The 25,586-nt window shown below is 49.3% G+C and overlaps 1 protein-coding gene across 2 annotated transcripts in view; it reads left to right on the plus strand.

The window, feature by feature from the left end:
- Positions 1 to 25,586, plus strand: part of IGF2BP2 (insulin like growth factor 2 mRNA binding protein 2) — a 74,379-nt gene that overhangs the window by 26,896 nt on the left and 21,897 nt on the right. For both annotated transcript variants that reach the window (XM_062582216.1, XM_062582217.1), the window contains exons 3-6: positions 16,538 to 16,586; positions 17,830 to 17,881; positions 20,494 to 20,557; positions 24,967 to 25,239. In XM_062582216.1, coding sequence (XP_062438200.1) covers positions 16,538 to 16,586; positions 17,830 to 17,881; positions 20,494 to 20,557; positions 24,967 to 25,239 — 438 coding nt within the window. The remainder of the gene's footprint in view (positions 1 to 16,537; positions 16,587 to 17,829; positions 17,882 to 20,493; positions 20,558 to 24,966; positions 25,240 to 25,586) is intronic.

Consider the following 25,586-nt stretch of genomic DNA (forward strand, 5'->3'; position numbering starts at 1 on the left):
TGATGCTGTGGTTCCCCTCCCTCCCCTGAAGCAAATCATGAGCTTCATTCTGCAAGGGCAAGGTCTTGGTGAGTGGACTTTGTTCGTAAATCTGGTCGTGGTGCCCGAGGGTTAATCATTTGTGGATGCATTCTGTCACATGTTTGTAGGTGTCAGCTTTGCAGCAATGGAGTCTTCCACCCTTCTCAGAAGCGGCATTAACCGCGGTGGTAACGTCTTTTTGACCTCAGCCTCGAAAGCTGGTCTAGTCAGATTAGGATCTACTCTTCCTTTCCCCTCCCCAAGCGCTGAATTTAAAAACAGGCTTTCAGCACACTCTCTCTGGCCTGCCCAGGTGGGGTGTGCATGGGAGATGCGAATCCCCCTGGGTAGCTGACTGGTAAATGAAATGCTAGTGGCAGGATGTGTCTCTGTATGGAGCGGTGCTGCTCTTCCTGGGCTGGGCCTGCTTTCCTAGCAGCATTCCTGTCACTAGAGAGCAACTGCTGCTGCGCAGAAATGCCCATAGGAGATACAGCTCCATTTCAATTGTTGGACCGCCTGAGCGCACCCCTAGCTGGAGTGGGGGAATCGGCCTGGTTCTCCACAGGGATGAGCCTTCTCCCTGGCTGCAGCCGAGCTGCAGGTTGCAGCCAGGCTTGGTGTGGAGGGGGCAGGACATTGGAGAGTCTTGCCAGGCCAGTGGTGGCTTTCTGGAGAAGTGGTCCCCTGGACACTGAGAGCAATGGAGAAGAGAGTTGCGCAGGGCTCTGCGCCCCAAGAGTGGTCCCTGAGACATGTAGGCCAGCAGAGCCTCCCTGCCAGTCCTAGGTCCCCGCAGAGGCTTCTGCCATTGAAGCCACCAGGACCTGTGTTTCTTTGTTCAGCTGGCGCATCGGCCTTCTCCCTTCAAGCGTGACCTGGTTTTGTTTGTGGGTGTCTTCCGCCCGACAGTTTCCTGCCGTAGAGGAGGGAGCAAAGGTTGGTTTGACTCATTTCCTGCACTGTCCTCGGTGTTGGCTTCATGGAGCAGCTCCGAGCCCCGAGAAAGGCAAAGCGATTTGGGGGAAGAAATGTGACATCCCTCCTTTGTGTCCCTTCAAAATGGTGAATGCTCACAGTTGTGAACGTTCGCTTCTGCCTCCTTTTCCTTTTCTGTTTATTTGCTGTGGGGTGGAATAAAATAAATTACCAGCAACTGTTTGCCCTCCACTTCCTTTTTTCCTTCCCCTGCCTGGCAGATCATTTTCTGTAACCTTTTTGGTTTTATCCGACTTCCTCTGGACAAATCAAATCTCTGCAGTTCTGTCCCTTGATGTCTTCTCAAGAGGGCAGGGGAGCAAAGGAAGGCTTTATGGGTGTGTGCATGAGCTGCGATTCTTGGTGTCTCCACCAGGCAGGTAGGTTGCTGCTTCTCTCCTGGGCTGATGAGTCAGTAGCAATCACCCGTGCTAGTGCAATGGGGAGCTCTTCACTGCTGGCTCATGGATCATAAGGGGGAGTTCAGAAGATGCTGAAAACACAAAGCATCCATTTTAGGAGGGAGGATAAAAAGGTTAGGGGCAAAATGCACAGCCTCCTGTTGGGTTACCACACTTTGTCACCCCTCACCTAGCCTGGGATGTGTGCTTTCAGTTTCCTTAGGGAAAGCTGTGTGTGTTTGCAGGTGAATGTTTCCTTTCCTGGGGCTTTGTAGGTGTTTGCTGTCTGGTCACAGGGCAGTAGCTGCACAGCCACTTCAGCAGCTTTGAGATCAGCTGCCTTAGCAGAGCTGGCTCAACCCAAAATGCTCACAGTGGTGCTGTTCGGCTTGAGTTCATGAGCATCAATAGACAAAGGGGTTTAGGCACATCCATCCCGTAGGCACTTAGGAAGATCTCAGAGCTGCATGTCCCGCAGCCAGGGGAAGAAGTTCCAAGATACCTTGGCCCTTCTGGTCAGTGCATTTGTGCGGCATGATATGTTATACCATGAGCTTCAATTTTACACCAGCAGAACAACAGCCCTCTCCCTTCACATACTACAAATGAGGCAATATATGGCAAGGGGCTTGGGTTAAAAAAAAAGACATGAATATTCAGACATTTCTCTCTCAAATGAAAAATTCAGCTATTTTATTTCAAAACCTATTAGAATTTAATCTCCACAAATTGCAGATTGGCACTTGAGCCCTTTCACCAGTACATGAGCAAGTCAGCCTGGCAGCACAGAAGATGCAGCATCTGTGCTACTGGGTATAGTGGAGTAGTGTCCCCACTCTTCAGCTACAGAGCAAGTCTGCACCATTTAATGTGCCTTCCCACACATGCTTACATGGTCCTTTATCAACCTGTGAGTTTGGCAGTACTTTGGACTCTTGCTCCTGCCAGCCTGAGCAGAACAGCACATCCTTGTGCAAGGGAGTCTTTTAAAACTCCCCAAGCATAGCCTGTGTATTGGGGAAGGAAGCAAGTCTGGCTCTGCTTTTCTTGTTTCCTGGGGACCTTGTGGATGCAAAAGGTAACCTTCCTTGTAGAGATGCATATGGCTCTTCTGCTTCCCCCAGGTAAGGATCTAGGTGATGACATTGCTTTAAGAAGAGGCCATGTGAGCTGTGCCCTCCCCATGCACTCTGGGATCCTGTGCAAGATTTACATGCTCAGCTTTGCCCACAAGGAGGTGGCATTTCAGCTGCGCTGGCAACAAGCTGAGTTAGTTTGATGCGTGATGGTTCTTCTCCGGTGTTGTCTGGGGTCAGGTATCCCAAGTGCAGGTATCTCAAGTGCCTAAGTGACAGGTGTAAGCTTGGCTTCACTTTCCTTTTTTTTTTTTTTTTTTTAATCTACAGTAGCATACTCTCTGTGCAAAGTAGAGCATAGGGGTGTCCGGGCAGTTTTATTACCTTGCTGGGAGAGGGTGGGTTTAGCACCCTCACTGCCAGCATTGGCTGCTATTGCATTCTGCAGAGATGCAGGTCCACATAAGGAAGGGTTATAAAGGTTTGACTGAACTGAAAATATATCTTTGAAGATCTAGGCCTCTGCTCATGGCATTGTTTTCATGATGTCCCAAGGACAATGGAAAAGTGTTGTTTGCTGGTAGGAGTAATAGCTTTTATTAGTCATCTCTGCCTGCAGGTTGTTGTAAAAGGTATTTGCTCTCTGGCTATTGCAGCTAAAGTGTGGGCCTCAGGGGATTCATAGGGACAGCCACTGTCTAGTCCAATGACTTAGCCTCAGAAACAAAGCGATGGCTTGTGATTCTTTCCCTGCTTTACCCTGCTGATTTCCAGCCATCAGTAGGTAGGACCTTACCTGAGAAAGTCTAGAATCAAGCCATCTCACAGTCCTTCTCAAAGGCCAGTAATTGACCGGTACTGTAGCAGTATAGTTTAAAATACTTCTGACCTTCCTGTACTTCCGAGTGGACCTACTTCTTGTTATCTGGGAGAAGATGATGCAAAATTAGGTGCCTGGCATCTGGGCTTTGAATGGCATTTCCCAACAGCTGCAGAGGGCACCAAAATTATTACTGATTCCTCCATTATCTGCTCGAAGTTTTTGTAAAGGCCAAAGGCAGCTTAGCAGCTATGTGTATAAATTCAAGTGTAAGTTTGAAATGCCTGGGGAGGTGCTAGGGCAACCCAAAGATGTTGTGATGTGCTTTTGTCAGTCATGGCCAGGCCCCACCAGGGAAGATGGTTTGGGTATTCATGGATAGCAAGGTACTTTTCCACATGCAGGTTGTTCCTTGCGAGCCAAGGGTCGTAGTGCAGCCCTGCTTGGCTCTGTGGCATGTCAGGGCACCGTGGCTGCAGCAGGGAGGCAGGCCTGCTCTGCCTGTGCCCGAGCTGGTGCCAGGAGCCCTGGTGGGCTGACGGAGCAATTGGTCAGGGCGGCGGGCAGCGCCTGGCCTTTCTGCCCGCTGCCCCAAAGCAGCGAGGCTCTAGAGATGACGGATGGGCAGTGGCTTCAGGGCCTTGTTTACAGCCGGATTGCAACGTGCCAGCCAGCGGCCTAGCTGCTGCTAATCCCTCTCGCCTTTTCAAAGTGGGTCAGGCACTGGACTGGTGGGCGGAGAGGAGGACCGAAGAGGCCTGTGAGGAGAAGTCAGGAGGGGGGAGCAGGCAGGAGCTGAGTCTCCGTGAGGCTGCTTTTGGGCGCGGGCCCTGGAGGTATGTTTACATCTGCCCTCTCTGGCCGTGCTACTACTGCTTTAGACGGTTGCTTTGGAGACTGTTGCATTTTGGTATGGGAAGGAGTGCGTGTGAAGAGCATGGCTGCTACCTAGGATGATATATACAGATATAGATTAAAATCCACCTTATTCCAGCATCTCTTAAGTCAAAGCTTTACGATTAAATCGCTTAGTAGCCGGAGAGCCCAGGAGCCCACTGCCGCGCAGCTGAACTGCCGCCACCCGCGGCCCGGCCCGGCCCGGCCCGGCCTGGCTCGGCGCGGCCCGGCGCCGCGGTGCCCCCGCGCGGCCACCGTCGGGGCTGCGCCGGGGGCGGCTCCGCGGCCGCCCGCCCCCATCTCCCGCGGCTCCGGCGGCGCTGGGGCCCGGCATGCGGCACCCCCACCCGCTTCCCGCACGTCTTTTCCCTTCCTCCTCCTCCTCCTCTTCCTCGCCTCCTGGCTTCGGCGGCCTTGGCGCTTGCCCAGCACGGCGGGCTCCGGGCCCGCAAGGCACCCCGGGGGTATCGCCACCAGCGTGGCCACAGCAACCCTAACCCCAGAGCCTGGGCGCCCTCTTTCCTCACCGCCCTTCGGCCCGGGGGGGGGGGGGGAGTGGGACCTCGCTTCTCCACCCCCCCCCCCGCGCGAGGGCGAGCGGCGTCCACCCACCCCGTCACTGCATCTCCCAGGCCCGCGGGGATGGTTGCTGAAATGCTTCGAAGCTGGCGATGAATTCCCGTCAACAGGGCGTTCGTGATCCCAAAGCACACGCTTTGGGAAATGCACAGAAAAGCCAGCTGAGGGATGGACTCTGCCACGCTCGTGCTAGCCAAGCAGTCCCAGGCCTGGTGCCTGGTCCTGGGGATTGCTTCGGAGGGGCAGGGTTTGGCCTAGGTAGGCAGGAGAAGCAAGTGTGGGAGTGTCGCTTTTCTCTGCCTGGTGGCGGCCCTTGTGGGCATCCGAACTTGGGCCAGAGTCTCCAGGGGCCATGCGGCTTTGCAAAACACACTCGGCTTTCACGGAGGACAGCACCGTGCTTGGTACCGTGCCTCAGCCCTCTCAGGAGTTTGGCAAAGGGTGTAAAGTTGACCGAGGGCCAAAGGCAAATTAATGTGCTTGAGGTAAAAACTCACCAAATAAAAATGCCAGCTTTCAGAAATAGCCCTACATGGTCAATATAACTGGGATCTTCTTAATGGAACCAACGTGCAGTTTGTGAGCCAATTTTCTTCCAAGAGGCAATGTGATTAAAAGTTAGGAAAATTTTCCCCCAAATGAACAGCACCTTCATTATCTATGACTCGTATCTCAAAACCACTTGGTCTGATTCATCCCAAAGGCTCCCAGAAATTCCCCGCGGGTCACAGATCACATGCAAAAGCTGGAGAAGTCCAAAGATGTTTTAGGCGAAGTGGTGGGGCAGGAACTGGGAATCATGCTGGCAGCTGCAACTTCTTTCTAGCCCTTGCTTGTGATGTACCTACTTTTGCTCAGCACAACGTGCTGTTAACTGCGTCGCAGAGGCAGCAGGCCAGACGGCACAGCCCTGGGCTGGGGGGCGCACACATGCCCTTGAGGGGCTGGACTGGTGAGGCCACACCTTGCCAAGGAACCCACTGGTGCGTGGCAACTGGCAGAGCAAGAGGCCAACCCGTGCACTGGTGTCCTCCCGTAACAGCAGAGCTGGGAGCTGGGCCAGCCAGCTTGCTGAAGGCCGTGGGTCGGGGCTGGCCCTCTGCGTGTGCGAGCTGCGTGTTCGAGCTGGTGCCCGCGGTGCTGCGGGACAGAGGCAGCCAGCACGGGAGGCATGACACCGCATTCGAGGAAGGGAAATGTTCCCATTTCTCCATCTGGGAACAGAAGATGGTGTCTTGTTTGCTTTTCATTTCCCAGTGTGGCCTACGTCCAGCAGCATCACGTGCAGCTGTGTTTGGAAAATGGCTATTTTTAGGTTACTTGACTTTTCTTCTTTTACTCCATTGTCTCTCCCTCTTCCTCCTCTTCCCCTCCCACCCCTTTTCTTGCTTCCTTCTCCTTTCAGCCCCTGCTTTTCCTTCTCCTCTTAGCCAGCCCCTGTGAGACACAGAGTCTCCTGCAGCTACCTGCATGCCATGTCCCAGCTGTGTCACCTTCAGTGTCCTGACCATATCCTCCCCTGATGCAGGGATGTACCTGCCCAGGTGTGATTCGGTCCCCTTGAGAGCTGAGCACTCAGCACTGCCCAGGATTAGACCTGTATGCCTTAAAATAGTCCATCTGGAAAATGTAAGTGTTTTTAAAAATGAAATGCTTCCTCGTTTTCCAAAGCAGGCCCCACGGAACATTTCCATTGCAAGTGGCAGTGCAGAGTCAGCAGGGTGCCGATGACAAGCACAGGAGACGATTTGCACCAGATTGCCGTTGCTGCGGTCACAGTGGGCCAGTTCCTCCTTACTCCCTGCCTCCAGGCTGGTGGGAAACTGTGTGCAATGGAGGCCTCTCTTTTTTTTTTTTTTTTTTTTTTTTTTTTTAATTCTTCCCTATCAAGCTGAAATCAAGGAGAAACTCCTTTGCATGCAGGTCCATTTCTCTTTATTTATGTCTTCAGCCTGCATTCTGCTTCTTGTGGTATCCAGGTCCTGCTGTGTCAATGCAGGACATGTGCTGCTGTTGCCCTGTGTAAAGTGTATTACCTGTTGAGGAAGGACTAGCCCAGCAGATTTCTCTTGGTCATCTCTGTTGAAACTCTAAGAGACCACAGGGATGCTGGCTTCTCCCCTGCAGCTTCTGATCTCCAAAGAGAAGCTTGCTAAGCTGTATCTCCTTTCTTTGGGAGAGCTGCTTGAGGATGGGCTATTTCTTCCAAAAAAAGAGAATGGTCTTTCACAAGGATCTTACAGGTGCGTGTTCCTGAAGTCCTGAAATCCGTGGTGGTGGCTGTGGTCAGGAGGAGTCCATGCTCTCTGGAGGAGAGATGTTTGCTAACATTAAGAGAGAGTCATTTTCCTCAGCTCTGACTTCCGTGCTTTTTCGTAATGACAGATTTCTTTTGAATGGAAGAACTGTGCCTACAGAGAAGCACGTGGCATAGAGGGAAAGCTACTAACCAAGCATGAAGCCGGCTAACTCATTCTCTGTGGTGGGGAGATGACAGTTTAAAAATTACAGCTGTAAACAGAATCTCCAGAGGACCATGAAAGAGATGGGGAGGAGTGCAAAGGCTAACACATGGAAGCCGTTCAGTATATCCATGCAGGATTTTTGCTGAATAGCAAGTCCGTATTCAGATATGAGCATAGGTTTTGTCGTCCATGGCTGATTAGATTGCTTACTTTGTCTGTTTGGTGAGTTTGTTGCCCATGCTCTGTAATCATACTTGTTTGCCATCTTCTGACTTTAATTTACCTGAGCTAAACCAATCTGCTAAAACAAGTAGAAGCAAGGGCAAGACTTTCTATTTTTTGTCACTTTTTTTTTTTTTGTTTCATTATTGGCAGCAGCTCTTGTAAATTCAGTAGGGATAAACCTAGTGAAACCTTCACCCTGTGACTCCCAGTTCAGATATTGTTGTTACTGATATTCAGAAGAACATAAGGCAGTAAGCCAGGATGATGGTTCTTACCAGAGAGCTCTCCAAGTCAAAGAGGAACCATACTTTAGTGAAAAGTAGTTCTCTGGTGGTTTCCTGTTTGCTTCTCTTTCATTTCCTTGGTGATCATCCCTTCACAAGATGGGAGAATGGTAGCCAGGAGACCCTGATCTTCCTTCTCATTCTTCTCTGTGTGCTACAGCAGATGCTGCAGAAATCTCTTTTTGTCTGAGCACAAACTCTTTGCAGGCTGATGGCCGTAGCGCAGGAGTTTGAAGCACAGACAAGGAGTAGCTGTTTCTCTCTCTGAGCACTATGAATATGCATGGAGCAGAGGGATTGGGAGGAGCCATGACTAGTCTCACAGAAGGGGAAAATGTGCCATGATGCACCAGGAGTTTTCAGGCTGTTTGTTAGTTCAAGCTGCTTTGGTTGACACTAGTCCTTTTATTTGGGGCTGTGGCAATCCATATAAGACATCAATAATGTCACCAGGCTTTCGCGCTTCACTCGCCTGCCTTTTCAGAGTCTGAAGCTGCTTCAGAGGAGTGAGTAGACGTCATCACTCACCCACTCTAATCTCTCAGAGTTGTGCACAGCTATGCTTCTCCTGACCTATGTGCTCTGAGTCACTTGCTTATGGGGGAAGTTTGTTGCACCCACCCCTAACCGTAGTATGAAACAGATGTGAGTGGCCTCGCAGCTTCCAGCTCCCTTCGTGCCTGTTGCATCTTGTCCTGTCACAAGGCACCACTGAAAAGAGCCAGCCCCATCTTCCTGACCCCCCCCCCCAACGTATTTGTAGACACTGGTAAGATTCCCTCTCTGTCTTCTCTTCCCCAGGCTAAAGAGGCCCAGCACTCGCAGCCTTTCCTCATAGGGCAGATGCTCCAGCCCTCTGATCATCTTGGTAGCCCTACACTGGACTCTCTCCAGTAGCTCCATGTCTCTCTTGTCCTGGGGAGCCCAGGACTGGACACAATACTCGAGACCTCACTAGGGCTGAGTAGAGGGGGAGAATCACTTCCCTCGACCTGCTGTCAACACTCTTCCTAACGCACCCCAGCATACCCTTGGCCTTCTTGGCTACAAGAGCACATTGCTGGCTCATGGTCAACTTGTCATCCACCAGCACTCCCAGGTCCTTCTCTGCAGAGCTGCTTTCCAGCAAGTCAGCCCCGAGCCTGGACTGGTACATGGCGTTATTCCTTCCTAGGTGCAGGACTCTGCACTTGCCTTTGTTGAACCTCAGGAGGTTCCTCTCTGCCCAACTCTCCAGCCTGTCCAGATCTCTCTGTATGGCAGCACAGCCTTCTGGTGTGTCAGCTACTCCTTCCAGCTTGGTATCATCGACAAACTTGCTGAGGGTGCACTCTGTCCCTTCATGCAGGTCACTGATGAATTAGTTGGACAAGACTGGTCCCAGTACTGAGCCCTGGGGGATACTGCTAGCTACAGGTCTCTAACTAGACTCTGCACTGCTGGTGACAACTCTCTGAGCTCTGCCTTTCAGCCAGAACTCTAATCCACCTCACTGTCCACTCGTCTAACCCACACTTCCCGATGCTTCCTGAGCATCCTGAGGAGGATGTTATGGGAGACAGTGTCAAAAGCCGTGCTGAAATCAAGGTACACAATGTCCGCTGCTCTCCCCTCATCTACGCAGCCAGTCATTCCATCAGAGAAGGCTGTCAGATTGGTTAAGCAGGAGTTCCCCTTGGTGAATCTATGCTGACTACGCCTGATCACCTTCTCTCCCTCCGTATGCTTGGACATGACATCCAGAATGAGCTGTTCCACCCTTTTCCAGGGATGGAGGTGAGGCTGACTGGCCTATAGTTACCTGGGTCCTCCTTCTTGCCCTTTTTGAAGACTGGAGTGACACTGGCATTCTTCTAGTCCTCAGGCACCTCTCGCATTCTCCAGGACCTTTCAAAGATGATGGAGAGCAGCCTGGCAACAACATCCGCCAGCTCCCTCAGTACCCGTGGGTGTATCCCATCAGGGTCCATGGATTTGTGGGTGTTAAGTTAGAGATCCTAAATGATCTCTAACCTGATCCTCCTCACCTAAGGAAAAGTCTTCCTTTCTCCAGGCTTTTTCTCTTGTCTGCAGGGTGTGGGTTTCCTGAGGGCTGGCTTTAGCAGTAAAGACTGAAGCAAAGAAGGCATTCAGTAACACTTCTTTCTCTGTATCCGTTGTCACTAGGCCCACCCCATTCAGCAGTGGGCCCCCATTTTCCCTAGTGTTCTTTTAGCTACTGATGTGTTTGAAGAAGCCCTTTTTATTGTCCTTGACATCCCTTACCAGATTTAATTCCAAATGGACCTTAGCCTTCCTCACTGCATCCCTGCCTACTCTGACAGTGTTCCTATATTCCTCCCAAGTGGTCTGTTTCTTTTTCCGCATTCTGTATACTTCCTTCTTCTGTTTGAGTTTTGCTAGGAACTTCTTACTTATCCATGTGGGTCTCCTGCCCCCTTTTCTTGATTTCTTACTCATAGGGATGTACCACTCTTGAGCTTGAAGGAAGTGATGCTTGAATATTAACCAGCTCGCTTGGACCCCCCCACCCCCCTTCCTTCTAGGGCCCTAATCCATGGGATTCCTCCAAGTAGGTCTCTGAAGAGGCCAAAATCTGCTCTCTTGAAGTGCAGGGTTGCAATCCTATTTATTGCCCTGACCTCTCATCACAGGATCCTGAATTCCACCATCTCATGGTCACTGCAGCCAAGGCTACGCCCAACCTTCACATCTCCAACCAGTCCTTCTTTGTTGGTTAGGACAAGGTCCAGCAGCACACCCCTCCTCGCTGGCTCCACCACCTCCTGTGTCAAAAAGTTATCATCAATGCTCTGCAGGAACCTCCTGGACAGTTTGTGCCTAGCTGTGTTGTCTTTCCAGCAGATATCAGAGTTGTTAAAGTCTCCCATGAGAACTAGGGCCTGTGATTGTGAGGTTACTTCCAGCTGTCCGTAGAAGGCCTCTTTCTGATCAGGTGGCCTGTAGTAAACCCCCACAACAGTGTCACTGTCTATCCTTTAATCCTTACCCATAAGCTCGCAACTTGCTTTTCATCCACCCCTAGGCAGAGCTCAATACATTCCAGTTGCTCTCTCGTATAAAGAGCAACTCCACCACCTCGCCTTCCTGGCCTGTCTCCTAAAAATCACATAGCCTTCCATGACAGCATTCCAGTCATGTGAGCTATCCCACCATGTCTCCGTGATTGCAATGAGATCATGGCCCTGCAACCTCACACAGATCTCTGCTTCTTCCTGTTTATTTCCCATGCTGTGTGCATTGGTGTACAGGCATTTCGGAGAGGTAATTGAGCATGCAGGTTTCCCGGGAGATGTGCAAGGAGATCCTCTGTAGTCATGTCCCATATGCACTTCCCTGACTGTATGCACCCACTGGAGGCATCCTGACATGAGACATGTTATGTTGACCACCTCTCTCTTTCTAATTCTCCCTTTCCCCATCTTTCATAGTTTAAGGCCCTCCTTACCAGGCTGGCCAATCTGTTGGCAAAGACATGTGTACCCTGTTTAGTGAGGTGGATCCCATCTCTGCTCATCAGTTGTTGGTGTTCAAATAGGGTCCCATGGTTATAGACACCAAAATCCCATTATCAACACCAGCAGCACAACCAGTTGTTAACTTGGAAAATTTGTCTCTTCCTCCTCCCTCTTTCCCTCTCACTGGCAGGACTGAGGAGAAAATGACCTGGGCTCCCAGATCCTTGACCACCATCCCCAGAGCTCTGAAATCGTATTTGATGTTTTCCAGTTTGCCCTTGGTATCATTAGTGTCTACACAGCGGAGCAGCAGAGAGCAAAAAAGAGGGTTCGTCTGTTGGTTAGGCACCATCTCTGGGGCTACTCAAGCCCACCTCACATCTGTTTTTTGGCAGCCTGCAGAGCAGCATGACAGACTGTGTGGTGGCCATGCACCCTATTATGTGGACTTGGCTTTCCCACTTAGCTGCACTGGAGCCACTGAAAATGATGTGGTAAGGGGTGGGAGATATATCTGCAGCCCCTCCTACCCCAGTGAAGAGGCACCTGCAGCCACCTCATCTGCCTTGCTTAACTGGCAGTCCAAGGGGAGATGTTTCCTGGGAGAGGGGATGAACAGCTGCAGGGAGTGGGGGGTGGGGGGAGAGAGCCGGCACTTCTGGGAGCAGAGCACCAATGCCCTTGCTGGGACCTCCATCCTTGAAGCAGAAATTTGGGGTTCAAGTGTGCGGACACCTTCCCGGGGCAGTACAGGAGCCGCCAGCACCAGCCCCTTGTGCCCACCCAACCACCTGCGCAGCTCAAGGCAGCTCAACAATTAACATGCAGGTGACCTGCAAGAGCTCAGGCTGGGACTTTACACCATAACTTTCCCTCTCCAGTTAGAAAGTCCTGGGCCAGGAAATGCCCTGAAATGAGAAGAACTGACACTGGAGCAAACATCACCCCCATGTCCCAGTTCCTCCGGTAGGAGCTCTTTATGTCCAGCTCCAGACACTGATGTCTCTGTCGTCCTGAAGGGCCTAGTACTAGGCTGAGCTCTGAATGACAGCTGTTTTGCGGTGGAATGTTTCACTCTACATAGCTTAATTTTAGTCTGAAGAGGACACTTAATCTTGGTGCATCGGGAAGAGGAATGACTGAGGGGTGTTTTGCTCTCCCAGCAGCACTGCAGACACTGCCTCTTCTCAGGAATGGCTGTGAGGAGCCTGCTGCCATCCCAGCTGACAGCTTCCAAAATGTTTCAAGGCAGAGAAGTGCCTTGAAACGTGAAATTAGGCTTTTGTTTGACTGCTGTTATTTTGCTGAGCAAGTGGTTACTTAGCAGGTGGAAGCTGTGGATTTTCTCTTGCCCGTATAACCTACATCTTAAGAAACATCCTTTCCCTTCCTTTCTTTTTTCATTTGGAGCCTGCATGTTTTCTGTCGTGTGGGTGGTGCGCTTCAGTACTGTGTGTGGGTGAGACACCCCAGATCTCTTTGAAGGTGAACTCATATTCTGCAACTTCCATGGAGTTAGTGCTAGGCACCTAATTCATATTGAAAAATGTAGATGGGTGCCTGATTCTGGTTGTCCCACAGGATTAAATCAGAAAAAGGAAGGCACATGGCTAACATAGGAATTACTGCTGTAAAGGCAAATGGATTGTGTTTAGAGAGCACAGTGACCTCCAGCTTGTTGGGTGGACAGACGTTTTGTTGCTGTGGTTGCTCTGGGTCTTCAGAAAAAGCAGCCTTTTTTTTTTTTTCCTTTTTTTTTCACTTTGCCCCAGATTTCATCCTAGTCCCCTGTGTCTGCCCCCAAGTGCTTCAAAAGTGCTTGTCCTCATGAAAGAAAGGCTTGTTGAAAGTGTTCTGGCCCTGAATGTCAGAAATTGCCTGAGAACCTAGTGTTCTTTTCTATCTGCAGAAATGGCTGGCTTGAGCTGGCAGGGGACCTTCCTGAACGCATACTGTTAGCAGAGTGCAGGGACTTAGGGTATGCTTGTGGAAAAAGCAGCATGGTGCAAATGCAGGGACTACCAGGGATCAGCCTCAGAGATCAGGCCAAAATTTGGTCTTTCTGTCTTGTATCACTTACTCCAGAGGAAGGTTTGTGATCCCAGCAGTTTGATTCTTCCAGTTGAAGGATTGGGACCAACAAAAATATCGGTGATGTCTCAGAAGTGATTTGTCAGTGATATGTCAACCATGGACCCCCATGTCACTGTGCAAAAAGATATGGCCATTCCAGCTGTTTTCTTGACTGACATTGTGTTCCATCATCTATTTTTTATGCAGCTGGGACAACAACTCAGTCTTGCTTTGGACTTTCATTTCATCACAGAGGAATGAATCTCACCCTTCCACAAATAGGTGTGTGCAAAGGTGATTTCTCATGCCTTAGAACAAGCATGCAAAAACAGTTTTCCCAGCATAACCAACTCTGAGCAGGGTTGATTCCCAACAAGGTTTAACGATACATTTGAAACTAGGAATATATTTCTACTTTTGTCTGCCGACCTGCAGAATATGCAAGCATGCCTTAGTTGTGCTGGAGCATTATTTGGACCTTTTTCAAAGAATGAGCCACCGAATAGTTGTCAGCTCATATAGTTGATTTCATTTTTTCTTTGTTTTGTGAAGGAGGCAAGATGTGAATTTCTTCTAAATGCTACATTTTCAGTGGTCTTATTTTCCAGTTGTTAAAGACAGTTGATCAATGATGAAATAAGGCTATATGGTTTTTTTAAGAGCACCCATCGTGGCTTTCAGGGTTGCTGGCCGTAGTCTGCAGGACAGCAGAGCTCCTAAAGTCACAGACGGCAGCAAGCAGAGGTCTGTGCACAGGCTGTAGTGGCTCTCAAACATTTTTTCAGAGCATGTGTTGCTAGTGGCTTGCTAATGGCTGGCAGTATGGAATGGAGGCTAAATCCATAGGATTTCTTGCAGAAATTGAGTAGGTTAGGCACTCCACTCCTTTGAGAATGGTCCTGCATGAGCTGCTGGTTCACCTGGCCCTACAAACACAGGCTATTCCAGTTTCCCTGCCTTTGTTGGATGCTCGGCAGTAACATCTTGCAGAGCAGGGTTCCTGGTGTCATCACATTGCCTGTCACCAGGACACTTTGAGACAGAGTGTTACCCTACCCTCGTGATGCAGCCAGCAGCTCTGTCCCAGTGGGCTGATCAGCAATGACTCTGTCATTAGACGTCTGTCATCAGTCCTCACTTTTCATTGTTTCCATCTGAGCTCTAAAAACAACTACGCTCTTTCTTGGACTGAACAGCCAAGGACAGTGTGCCACAGGAGGTGCCCAAGCTTTAGGAAACGAGCAGTCAGCCCTGGGATGGTTCAGGCAGTCAGGGCAAAGAGTTTTGGTGAGGACAAGCTAGTCATAGCTCTGCTACCACTGCTGATGGCCCAAGGTTCATCCTGCAAGCCTTGAAAGATTCAGCTCAAAGCCTCTTGAGTGCTGGCAGTAAGCTAGGGCTGCTGGCAATCCTCCGCACTCCCAGCAGCTGGTTTAATACAAGCCCATACTATGCTCTTCATCAGGGCTGGGTAAGACTGAGACTGTGCTGGGTCAGGAGCAAGGCTGGCAGCTTAAGGGAAGCTGCTATCCCCTGTACTCAGTGCTGGGAAGCCACTCCTGGATTCTGTGTCCAGTTTCAGGCCCCAGCTGCAGGAGGGAGCTGAAGAAATTGGAGATGGGCTGCAGAGGGCTGCCGAGATGGGCTAGGGTTGGAGGCATAGGGTCCTCAAGGAGAAGAAAGCTCCTGGATCACTTTGACCAGCAAAGCAGAGGCAAAAGGTTGGAGCTTGGGAGGTTCAGGTTGGATGTGAGGAGCAGCTTTTCCCCCAGGAGGGTCGTGCAACCCTGGGACAGTTCACCAGAGAGCGTGATCTCACTTGCTGCAGCTTTTGGGGACTCGGGTAGGCAAAGGTAGGGCTGCCCAGAGCTGGTACTGGGGACAGTTCTGCTCTGCGTTAGTGGCTGGCCAGGAGCCCCTCAGAGGAGTCCAACAGCACTGCTGTGGAACTGTGATTCATAGGCTGCACGTTTTTTTCCCAAAAGATATTGAAGCTGTTGTTGCTATCATTTTTTTTGTTGTTACTTGAAGCTTTGCCTCCTTTTTTGTTCTAAGCTAAATTCCTGGTTGATTTACTGTTAGGGGCTGGCAATAAGTAAGTGGGCCAAAGAAAGTTCCTCTTTTCTTCAGCTACAGTCTACCTTTTCCTGCAGTCTTTATTTCACTGGTTAGCTTCTGCACCTACAGGAAGGAGAACTGGCTGTTCCCTACAGCCCCATGGGCAGCTGCAAAATTGTCTTTGCACACAACAAATTTGCTCTTCTTATAGCTCGTATTAATTCCTCGTTGAGCTCATCTTCCTTTCTGCTGCATTATTGAATCTGGCACAAAGAATTCCAGAAGGAAGGACAGAATTTTGCAAAACCAGTGATACCTCCAGCTGCTGATCCATACCTGAAAACTAGGCCTGTGTGTGCGTGAGGAAGTGCTTTGACATGAAAACTAATTTCTGCCATTGAGAGGGGTGGTCCCACTCTGACCTTTGCAACTGCCACTTCTCCCACTGCTTGTTGCATCACATCTAGTGGTCGTGCAACTGCAGAGTAAGTCAACTTCATCAGCTGATCTTTTCAGAAAACAGTGGCAAAAAAGAAAAGATAATACTCCATTAACTGCACCAGCCCTGGTGCTGGTGTACCATGAAGCCAGCAAACACCACTATGTGAGTGCTGTTGCTGTGTTGATCTCAGAGATGGAGTGGAAAGCAGGGCACTGAGTAGTGAGACTCGGGTGTCTGGGCACTGTGTCGTCCACCAACCCAGGACATACAAGGCTGTCCTGGCTTGTGAGCTAAGTGAGGGCCCTCACAGCTGGCCCAGAACTTGGCGGGGACAGCATGATTGGTTATGTGCGTATGTGCAGGGGCCCTGTGATTCTGGTTGTACCTATATGACTGTGTGCTGTGAATCTGGAGGTTTTCATTTGGAGAGGTTTCCTAGGAAACACAGAACAACAGCCATGATGGGAAGGGATTTCTCCTGAGACAAGTTCAGCCCCATCAGGAAGTGGCCAGTTGAGAGCTGAGTGAAACGGCTTTCTCTGGTTCTTGGAGCTCCTTCAAAGAAAGCTGCTTTCAGTCAGCCCTGGGCTCTCTGTGAGTCTGGGAAGCCAGGTGTTTTTGCAAGTTCTCACCAGCTGGCATCTGGTTTCCAGAAAGCCTTTGGGAATCGCTGCCCTCCTGTTGCAATGTGTGGCATGTGCATTCCTTCAAGTCATAACCTGGAGTTTTGTCTTTGCAGGAGCAGAAAGATCCAAATCCGGAATATTCCCCCCCACCTGCAGTGGGAGGTAAGAAGCACTGTGCTTCCCTTCTGTCTCCCCTCCAGGGGCAGGGTGATTTTAAAGCATTCCCATTTATTTCCTCCTCGTCCTCCATTCTTGTCTGAGCAGCAGTAGCTGAGCTACCAAGAGCATGTGATCGGCCCAAGCTTCCCATTTATCTTCCTAGTAACCTGGGACGGGAGGCAGAGAGTAATCCGTGGTGTAAAGGAGAAGTCTCCTGCCTGATTGTGGCTCTCAGGATCCCAGGACTGCTTTGAGCAATAGAGGGTCTTTGAGATAATGGAGGCAGGTTGATTTAAGCAGATAGGCAAAGGCTCCGAAAGGTTTGAGACAGTGCTGTCTCGAACACAGCTGTGAGTGCCGCTGAGTCTGTGTGCCGATGTTTCTCTGCTCACCTGCTTTGAGAAAATTGGCATTTTCTCTGATGCTCAGCTGCATCTTTTATCACTATGAGGCTATAGGACGAGCAAGGCAGGGAGGAGACTGGCTACCTTAATGCATGAGCTATGAAAGAGACTGAAGTAAGAATCACAGAATAGGTAAGTCCTCCAGATAACAACTCAACCGAGAGGTCAACCCAGCAAATACCAGCTGCAGGGCGCTCTGATGCAACACTGGGAGTGTGTCTTGTGTCCGTGGTTCTGATCATCGGCCCATCTAGGGTGGATGGAAAATGCCCCAATTTGGAGGAGAAGGAATATCAAGTGCTCTTTGAGATAAGTGTATTTGCTCAGCCTTAGACATGGTGGCTGTGCTCCCCTTAGAGTGGCTTCCAATTCTGATGCCTGCTATCAGGAAGATGAGCAGAGAGACTCTGCTCTGTAGTTCCTTTGGTGACAGTCCTGTTTGTACTAAGAAAGCCATCTCTTTCTTAGGATGCTTCTTTGCCAACTCTGAATATAGTCTGACCACTAAGAACGCAAATCCCATGTGTTTTCAGTGCCCTTTGCAGAAACTGGGCTTACTGCCTGATCATGCATTGAGGGGGCAGTACTCTCTCTAATAAGTTTCAAAGTGCCTTTAGTACATCTGTCACAACAGCTGGGTATTGAAATCCAGCAGAAGCAGGCCAGGGAGCCCATAGCCTATTGCAGGTCAGTTCTACATCATGGGTGAAATAGGGTTTGAGCCTGACTCTCCCTCTGCCTCCTCCTTGCCAAGGCTGGCCAAGGACAGCAGGAAAGCACCCACCTGCCCAGCAACCTCTCCTGCTTGCTTCACCTGTGTTGTTTGCTGCTTTCTCTCACAGGTACTGGATGGCCTATTAGCTCAGTATGGGACTGTGGACAATGTAGAGCAAGGTAAGACAGTCTAGCATGGGTCCTCATCTGTGCAAAAATCCCAGCACTTCTCCCCAGCTCTGCATCCCTGCTGCAGGAGAAAAAAAACACTCTTTCAGGACCTAATAGGGTGGAAACTGCTTGCTCAATAATTTGGAACTGGGCTAAATCCTGCTGATACATGTTCCCAACCTCTACTGGCAGCACAGGGCAGAGGCAGGACCATCAGTCCGGTGGCAGGATGACTTGGGCCATGAATCCTCCAGCCTCCAATGCTTCTGCTGGCTTGGCTTCTCATGGTTGCCAGACATAAGCCCTTGTCTCTGTGAAGGGCATGCAGTTTGTGATGACACGAACTGACTGCATGCTGTTTGAGCAGGGCATGGGAAGGGGTTTTTGCCAGAGCAGATCAAGAAGCACTGGACTGCCTGCACAGAACGCCAGGAGGTGCCCAGAGCCCATTCCACATGTCCCTGAACAGTCAGGCATGTGGCTGCCCATACTGCACAGGCACAGGGCCAGTCTGGGACTGTGCAACAGTTTGTTTTTCTGCTGACAGCACTCGGAATTAATCCTCTCATGAAAATGAAATGCATGTTATTGTTTGGGACTGCCTCTGCCATCGTATCAGCTCACTCTGAGCAGCACTGCCAGTTATGTCCAGCTGTGACATGCATTCTCTTGGCTCTCACCCCTCACCCCTGTAAGTCTGTCAAGGCCTGGCCTTGCAGCCTTCTAGACAAATGCTGTAGCCTTCCTAGTCAAACCCTGGATGCTGGAACCAGCTTGGGACAGTTGCAGATCCAGCACCTACACCAGCACCTGTATGCATATCCCCAGCTGGAGTTGAGATGTCAGAGTTAGCAAGGCCACAATCTGCACATGGAAGAATGTGTTTTTGCTGCTGGATCTTTTTCAGGGCAGTCACATGCAGAATATTTTGAGTGTATTTTTGAAAAGCTGTTTCTGGCCCTGCCAGATATGAAATGCTCTCGCTAAGCCACAAAGGACTCAGCAGTCAGTTTTAAGACAGGAGTGAATCACTGGAAGCAATTTTCAGCCCCACACCAGGAAGATGCTCAGAATAAAAATGTATGACAAAAGGCCCCAAGACATGGTGCGCATCTCAAAGAAGCCACATTCAAACCTGCTAGTCTCTCCTCCAGCCCTTCAGGACCAGGTGCTCCAGCTGAACATGTTAAACTCCCCTTGGTCAGGTGGATGCCTAAAGCCTAGGTAGCTTTAGATGGCATCTGTGTGTATGCTGTACTTTTTATGAACAGCACTGCTTCCCACAGTCTGAAAGGCCTCTGCTGTAGGCAGAGACACCTTTCTCCACACAGGATGATGATGACAGCATCAGAAGCAGAGTCTGTTCTCTGCAGTCTGTGTTCTAGAGCCTGCTCTCGGGATACTCTTGTGCTCAGAAGTGACGCCCTGAGCCTTTAGTGCCTTTCCTCTGGTTCCTGTCTGGCACAATGCAGTTTTTCCCACCGGAGCTATGAAATGCAACCAAGTCTTGGCTGGTCAGTGAAGTGAGGCTTCCCAGTATTAATTTATCTCCTGCTGATCAGTCCTGTTGCACAGAGGGAAGTGGAAAGGCAGAGGAAGCTCTAAGAACACAGGACACAAAGGAAGAATATTGCTGCCCAGTGCTGCCTTGGCTTGGCTGGGTAGAACAGCTATCGCCAGCTAAGCCTAGTGTCCAACCACACACCACATGACTTTTCTAGGGAAGCTGTAAGAGAGAGATCTAAGCAGTCATCTGCTTGCAGCTCAGACTAAAGGACCTTGAGTTGCCAGGATCTCCATCTTAAATCGGCAAAGGACATCTCCTTTGCTTGTCCAGCTGCATCCTTGTTCTCAGGGAAAAAATACAGCAGCACTGTCCGAGATCTGTCTTCACTCTGTGTATGATGCATCTTGGAGGCCCTGGCTCAGGCTCACAGGCTTGCCTAGCAAGTTGTTTTGGAACTAGACTAGAGCACAGGCAATGGGGAAAGTACAACTATGCTGCCTCACACATACACAAGTGTCAAAAGAGAGATACATGGCTGCAAAATATTCCCAGGTGGGCATGGTGATTTAAGTTGACCTTAGCAGAATTGGGTCTCGTATGCATTTTAGCTATGCCCAACTGTGCCCCCCAGCACCTGAGATCAGCTCCTTTCCCCCAGGGCACAGCTGCTTTTTCAGTCCGTAGAGAGGGACTGAAGTTGGCTGAGCAGAGCAGAGAAGCACCAGATGTTTGGCAGTCCAGCAGAGTGGAGCATAGCAACTTTAAGATACTCGTGCTTTACTCACCCATGGATCTGGGCATGGGCTAAAAAACCTCTGAGCAGTTTGCAAATTAAATGAGTCTAATTCATTGTCTTGTTTAATGATGCTTGTTGCTGCCCAGGCCACAGTTATCAGTTTTTGGGGTAGGGGGTGATCACCCTGGCAATCCAGACAAGTTCCATGTGCAAGTTCATTCCCTACACAGTGGCTAGGGCCATCCAGTATGAGAGACTCAAGCTCCAACTCTCAACTCCCACTTTTGCAATTGGCTGATGTACCTAGGGGGGCCAAAAAAGGAGATGAAGGCCCTCTCCTTACATGCACTAACTCATCCTGTGTTCCTTTTCCCTCAGTCAACACAGATACAGAAACAGCAGTTGTCAACGTAACATATGCAACTAAAGAAGAAGCAAAAGTGTAAGTGGCTTTTGTTTTATTTTACTTTTTTTTTTTTTCTCTCTCTCTTTCTTTCTCCCCCTTGGGAATATTTACAAGTTTACCAAATCAGGTGGCTGCCACTTTTTCTCATGCTCCACAGAACTGGTGAGGGCTTGTTTATCTCCACATAATGAGGACAGAAGTTGTCTGTATTTCTGTGGTATTCTCCGTAAAAGGCTGCAGCCCTTCAGTGTTGAGGGAGAATAGACCCTAGATGATCCAGGCCTCAACCAGCCTTGTCATCAACTCCACCTAACACAGACCTTCCAGATAGGAAAATTTTCTGACAATCACCCTAACTTTTCCCTTTCCCAGTGAAGTCTAGGTATTTTCTGCTGGCCATTTTTCTAAACTGCATCAAATCTTTTTTTATTATTTTTTTTCCTTCTCTGTAGGCCTCGCAAGCTTGTTTCTAAGATCTTAATGTTCAAGTATCTTAAAGGCTATCTGTCTGTCCCCTCTTGGAGCCATCAAACTGCTTGTGCTTGTGTCCAAAGTGATTTTTAATTGATGTGGGAGTAAGTTTGCTGGATGCAGCAGCAAGCGCTTTGCTCAGATCTGAGTGGATCATGCTGAAATGTTAAATAGTAGCTTTCCTTAAGATATAGCAAACATAATTTGGTTTTAACTTGGGCTGCGTTGTGTCTTGCTTCTACTGTTCACTTTGAAAGCTTAGTATTCCTTGTCTCTTTCTACTGATGATTGCACTATCAGCAGGTCTAAAAATGAGGTGGGGGGTTGAGTTCTACTCCAGGGGTCTGCTGATCCTTAAGGATCGTTTGTATCAAGATGTGGGTGATCAGGCAGTACCTGATGGAGAAAAAATTATGTGAATTGTCAAACAAGGATGTCTGGGTCCTAATTCTTCTCTTTGTCAGGCGCTCAACTCAGCAGGTCTTATACAATGCTGTGACATTTTTAGAATTACACTGAATTATTTTTTTCTCCCTGAAGACAGGTGCTAGCTGGAGTTCTGCGTCCTCACTGTTTTGGGGCCAAGAGTCATCTCCACCTTCTCTTCTTCCCCAATGCTGACCAATCTCCCACCACCTCTCCTCTCTGGGAGATGAGGTTTCTTAAGGTCTCCCAGGGTCTGTGTGCGGGCACCATTTGTCCATCTCTGGGCCATCAGCCCAGGCTCTCCATGCTAGCTCTATGTTTTTCCCCTTTCTTCTCCTCTTGCCTCCAAGTGGCTCTCATCTGTTCTGACTTGCAATGGCTTTTGGATCCTGTCTTTCCTGAAAGCCTCTATGTGGTCTCAAGCTGTGTTCTCCAAAGTGGCCTTGTCTTCAGGGAGCAAATGGCTCTAGAAAAATGCAAATCGGGTTGGATAAGCAGTTCATCGAGGAGCCATCTTCACAGGCTGGAATTCTAGGTGTGAATTGGGAGTGCACTATATTCATCATTGGTGTATCTAGCCGCCCAGCCTGAAGGGTGACAGTGGTAGAATATGACCAGACGCCCCTTGTCATTTGGGGAAAATTCAAGTTGGAAATGCAGATTTTCAGAGAGTGTCAACTTCTGCTTCCTGGAGCTAAGAAAAAGATAATCATCACTTGCCTTGTTCTTGGGCAGCGTGCAGACCTGGTTCAAAATATTCCAGTGAAAGAGCCAATTGGTAACCATGACTGCCATGTACGTAGATGTATCTTTCTCACAGGAATGATACAATACATCCACAACAGTCATATTTAATACAAAAAGGAGACTGTCCTAAATAAGGATGCTCATTAAAGAAAACAACAAGCACAAGAAAACCAGTTAATAAACTTCTAAAAGGCTTTCAAAATGTTCCCCTGCCATGGAGAAGGTAGATGAATAAATAGTTAAAAGATGTGAGGTGGAGAGAAGTGGTCAACGGCCAGTCTCTGAAGAGGATGGAGGTCAGCAGAAGATAAATTGCTTGTGTGATGTGTAGAAACACTATAGAAGAGACTTGAAGAAATGCCACTTGTCAAGAAAAACTTCAAAAGAATGGAAGAACCTCCTATGCCTGGTGATCAATGGAGTAGTGCTCGTTTAAAGTCATCCTTCAAGATCTGTCATATCCAAAGGAGAAAAAATTATGAACTCTGGCAATTTAGGAGTTAATTCAGAAACGTAAGGGCTATTTCAAGCTATTAGCTACAAGTAAGTGATTAACATATCTCATAATTAGTGGCCAAGGTACTTCTGATGTAACTAAGAGGCAAGTCAAAACTGAGTTCATGCAAAAAAAAACACGCTATAGACAGTAAGGCTAGTTCCCAAATGCAAACATTAATAAGTTTGGAGCCAATTCTGTGTCCTGCCACTTAGCAGAACACTGAAATAAGACAAAGTGATCATGGTGGAAAAACAGTTGCAGCAGAGGTTTTACTTGATGGTAAATTGATGTGTGTAGAAAGCAAGGTTTTCCAATGCAAAAGGCAGTGAGAGTCATGTTCCATTTCCGAGAGGATACAGCACTGTTTTTTCTACGTAAGAACAGACACTGCACAGCAGCATGGGACAGAAAGTTGTAGCTGCACAACTGCCAACAGAGATAGATGTGCTAAAGGATTTACCAGGAGTCTTACCAGAGAGAATTCAAAATGCATTTCCCCCCCACCCCCCCCCCCCCAAAAAAAAAGTGATAGTAGACTGGAATTAATCTAGAATAGGTCCCATATAGAGATTGAGGCTTCAGCCCAATGTTTCTTATGCCATTGAAAGTCTCATTTGCACAGAGGTTAAATTAAAAGTTTAAGTGTACCAAATAAAACAGATAAAGAGGCCAGCTGGGTGCAATAAAGGTATGATTGCTACTGTAAAACCAAATAAATTAAAGGATCCTTTAGATGTGAAGACAGAGATAGGAACAATGATTTACTGGTCCTGGAAACTAGATGTGGTTACTTGGCCAGCCCAAGAGCAAGGCAGCAAGAGAGTCCTCCTTGGGCAGAGCAAAGAAGCCACGCTAGGTGCACAGTCGGCTCTGAACTGACCTGAGAACGGGCAACTGTGAGCAGGGCAGTGGAAGATACTATGGGCCACAAACAAATGCATCATGAACTGAGGTGTCTTCGGGTGTTTGGTAAAAAAGTGTGACAAAGAGAGGGCTCTCACCAGCACAGCACCACTTGGTGCTTTGGAGTAAGAAACTTCGGGATTATTGAAGACACCTTGATCGGTCACATCTAGCTGGATTGAAGTCAGTCCTGTGTGGTGATGGCTCAGTGCTCTGTGGCTTGACACACAACTGAATGATGCAGGGAAGAAAGGCTCTAGGCTCGTTTCATGGGTAAAAGTGTATTCGGTTTAAAATACATTATGTTAGAAACGGATCAGAAGGAAGACCTCAGCAGAGAAATCTGATTGCAAGGCACTGCACAGATTTCAGAAGGAGATTGTGAAACTGCAGAAGTACATGTTATATGTGAAATACAGGCCTGGCAAGAAGCTTCTTACAGCAACGTGCTTGTATGCCTGCCTATAAATAGCCAGAATAAAATGCAGTAGAAAGAGGAATTGGAAGTAAATATGGCTCAAGCCATCTCCACTTGTAGAAGTCATGGCAATCTGAAATTACAAGTGTATATCCTCTGTATCACTCAGCTGAGAAGGAGTTTGGGGCAAATGTAATTGCCCAGGTACTTCAGCCCCAGCCCTTCAGCTCTCACTCACCATTTGCTCCCTCCTGATTGCTCTGCCAGTTCCTCTTGCCTGGTGGTAATCCCCTCTGGTCCTTTCCCAGCATTACGGGGCGGATGTGCAAAGCAGCTTTAAACAGGCCTTTCTCTGACATGTGCTCAGGCGTGCACTGGCCATCTCTAACCATCCTTCTCTGCCACTTGAATTCATTTTTGGATGTTACCTCCTGTTTTCAGATCTGTAAGATGTTCACGCGGACATGCAGCACAGGATATCCTCCATCCCTCTCCCCCTCTTGCCTTGGCTTCGTGTGACAGCATAGGGCCCTGCTGTCTCTGGCTAGCCTTTTCGGAAGATGCTCACCCTCCTTCGTGTCTAGCACCGATGGGAGCTGCATTCCTCCCCCCTGTATGAAGTGGTGTGTTCCTGGGCTTGCCTCCTACCTTGCCCGAGGAAGGCGGGCCATGCCTCCAGACCTGGTGTCAGCCTGGCTGTTGGCCCAGCTGGGAAGGGAACATTGTCCCATCTTGCTGGGGGTGTCTTCCTCAGCATGGTGATAGCTGATGGATTCTGGCTTCTCTGAGTCACCTTCCGAGTAGGATGAGAGAGGAAGGAAGTAGGAAGGGAGAAGGAATTAGGGAGAGAGAAGGACCATGGTCCTGCTGGGGTCTTTGCAAGGATGAGTGCTTAGGACTGCTGAAGACATATTCACCTCTTGAAGAGACACACTCCCGAAGCCTCAAACTCACCACTTCCATCATTTGCTTGCCTTTCAGAGCAATTGAGAAGCTCAGCGGCCACCAGTTTGAGAATTATTCCTTCAAGATTTCCTACATCCCGGATGAAGAGGTGAGCTCCCCTCCGCCCCCTCAGCGATCCCGCCGCGGGGGCCACTCTTCCAGGGAGCAGGGCTCCTCCCCGGGGGGCTCCTCACAGCCCAAACAGCTCGATTTCCCACTGCGGATGCTGGTGCCCACGCAGTTTGTTGGTGCGATCATAGGAAAGGAGGGCTTGACCATAAAGAACCTTACTAAGCAAACCCAGTCCAAGTAAGTACCTCGAATGGTTTTGTTTCCTTCCACAGGACTCTGTAGGTCCCCAGCACATGGCATATAGGGGTCAGAGGCAGGGCAGGCTATTTTGTGTGCTAAGAATGTTTCATTGCTTTTGACTGTCAGCAAATGCTGTTTTATCTGATTATAACCTTCAGAGGAGTGTACTGAGTGCTGGGAGTGAGGGGGATGCAGCGTTCTGCCCCCACCAGGTGCAGGGTAAGAGCCCATGGGGCAAGCCCGCTAAACCTGCAGCCTGAATTCAGAAATAAGCTGTTGCCTCCTGCTTCCTCTGGGGCAGGCAGTGCCTTTGCCTGGCCGCTGGGAGAAACAACGTTGGGTGC

This window comes from Rhea pennata, chromosome 9, assembly GCF_028389875.1.
Source record: "Rhea pennata isolate bPtePen1 chromosome 9, bPtePen1.pri, whole genome shotgun sequence".
NCBI classification, from domain to species: Eukaryota; Metazoa; Chordata; class Aves; order Rheiformes; family Rheidae; genus Rhea; species Rhea pennata.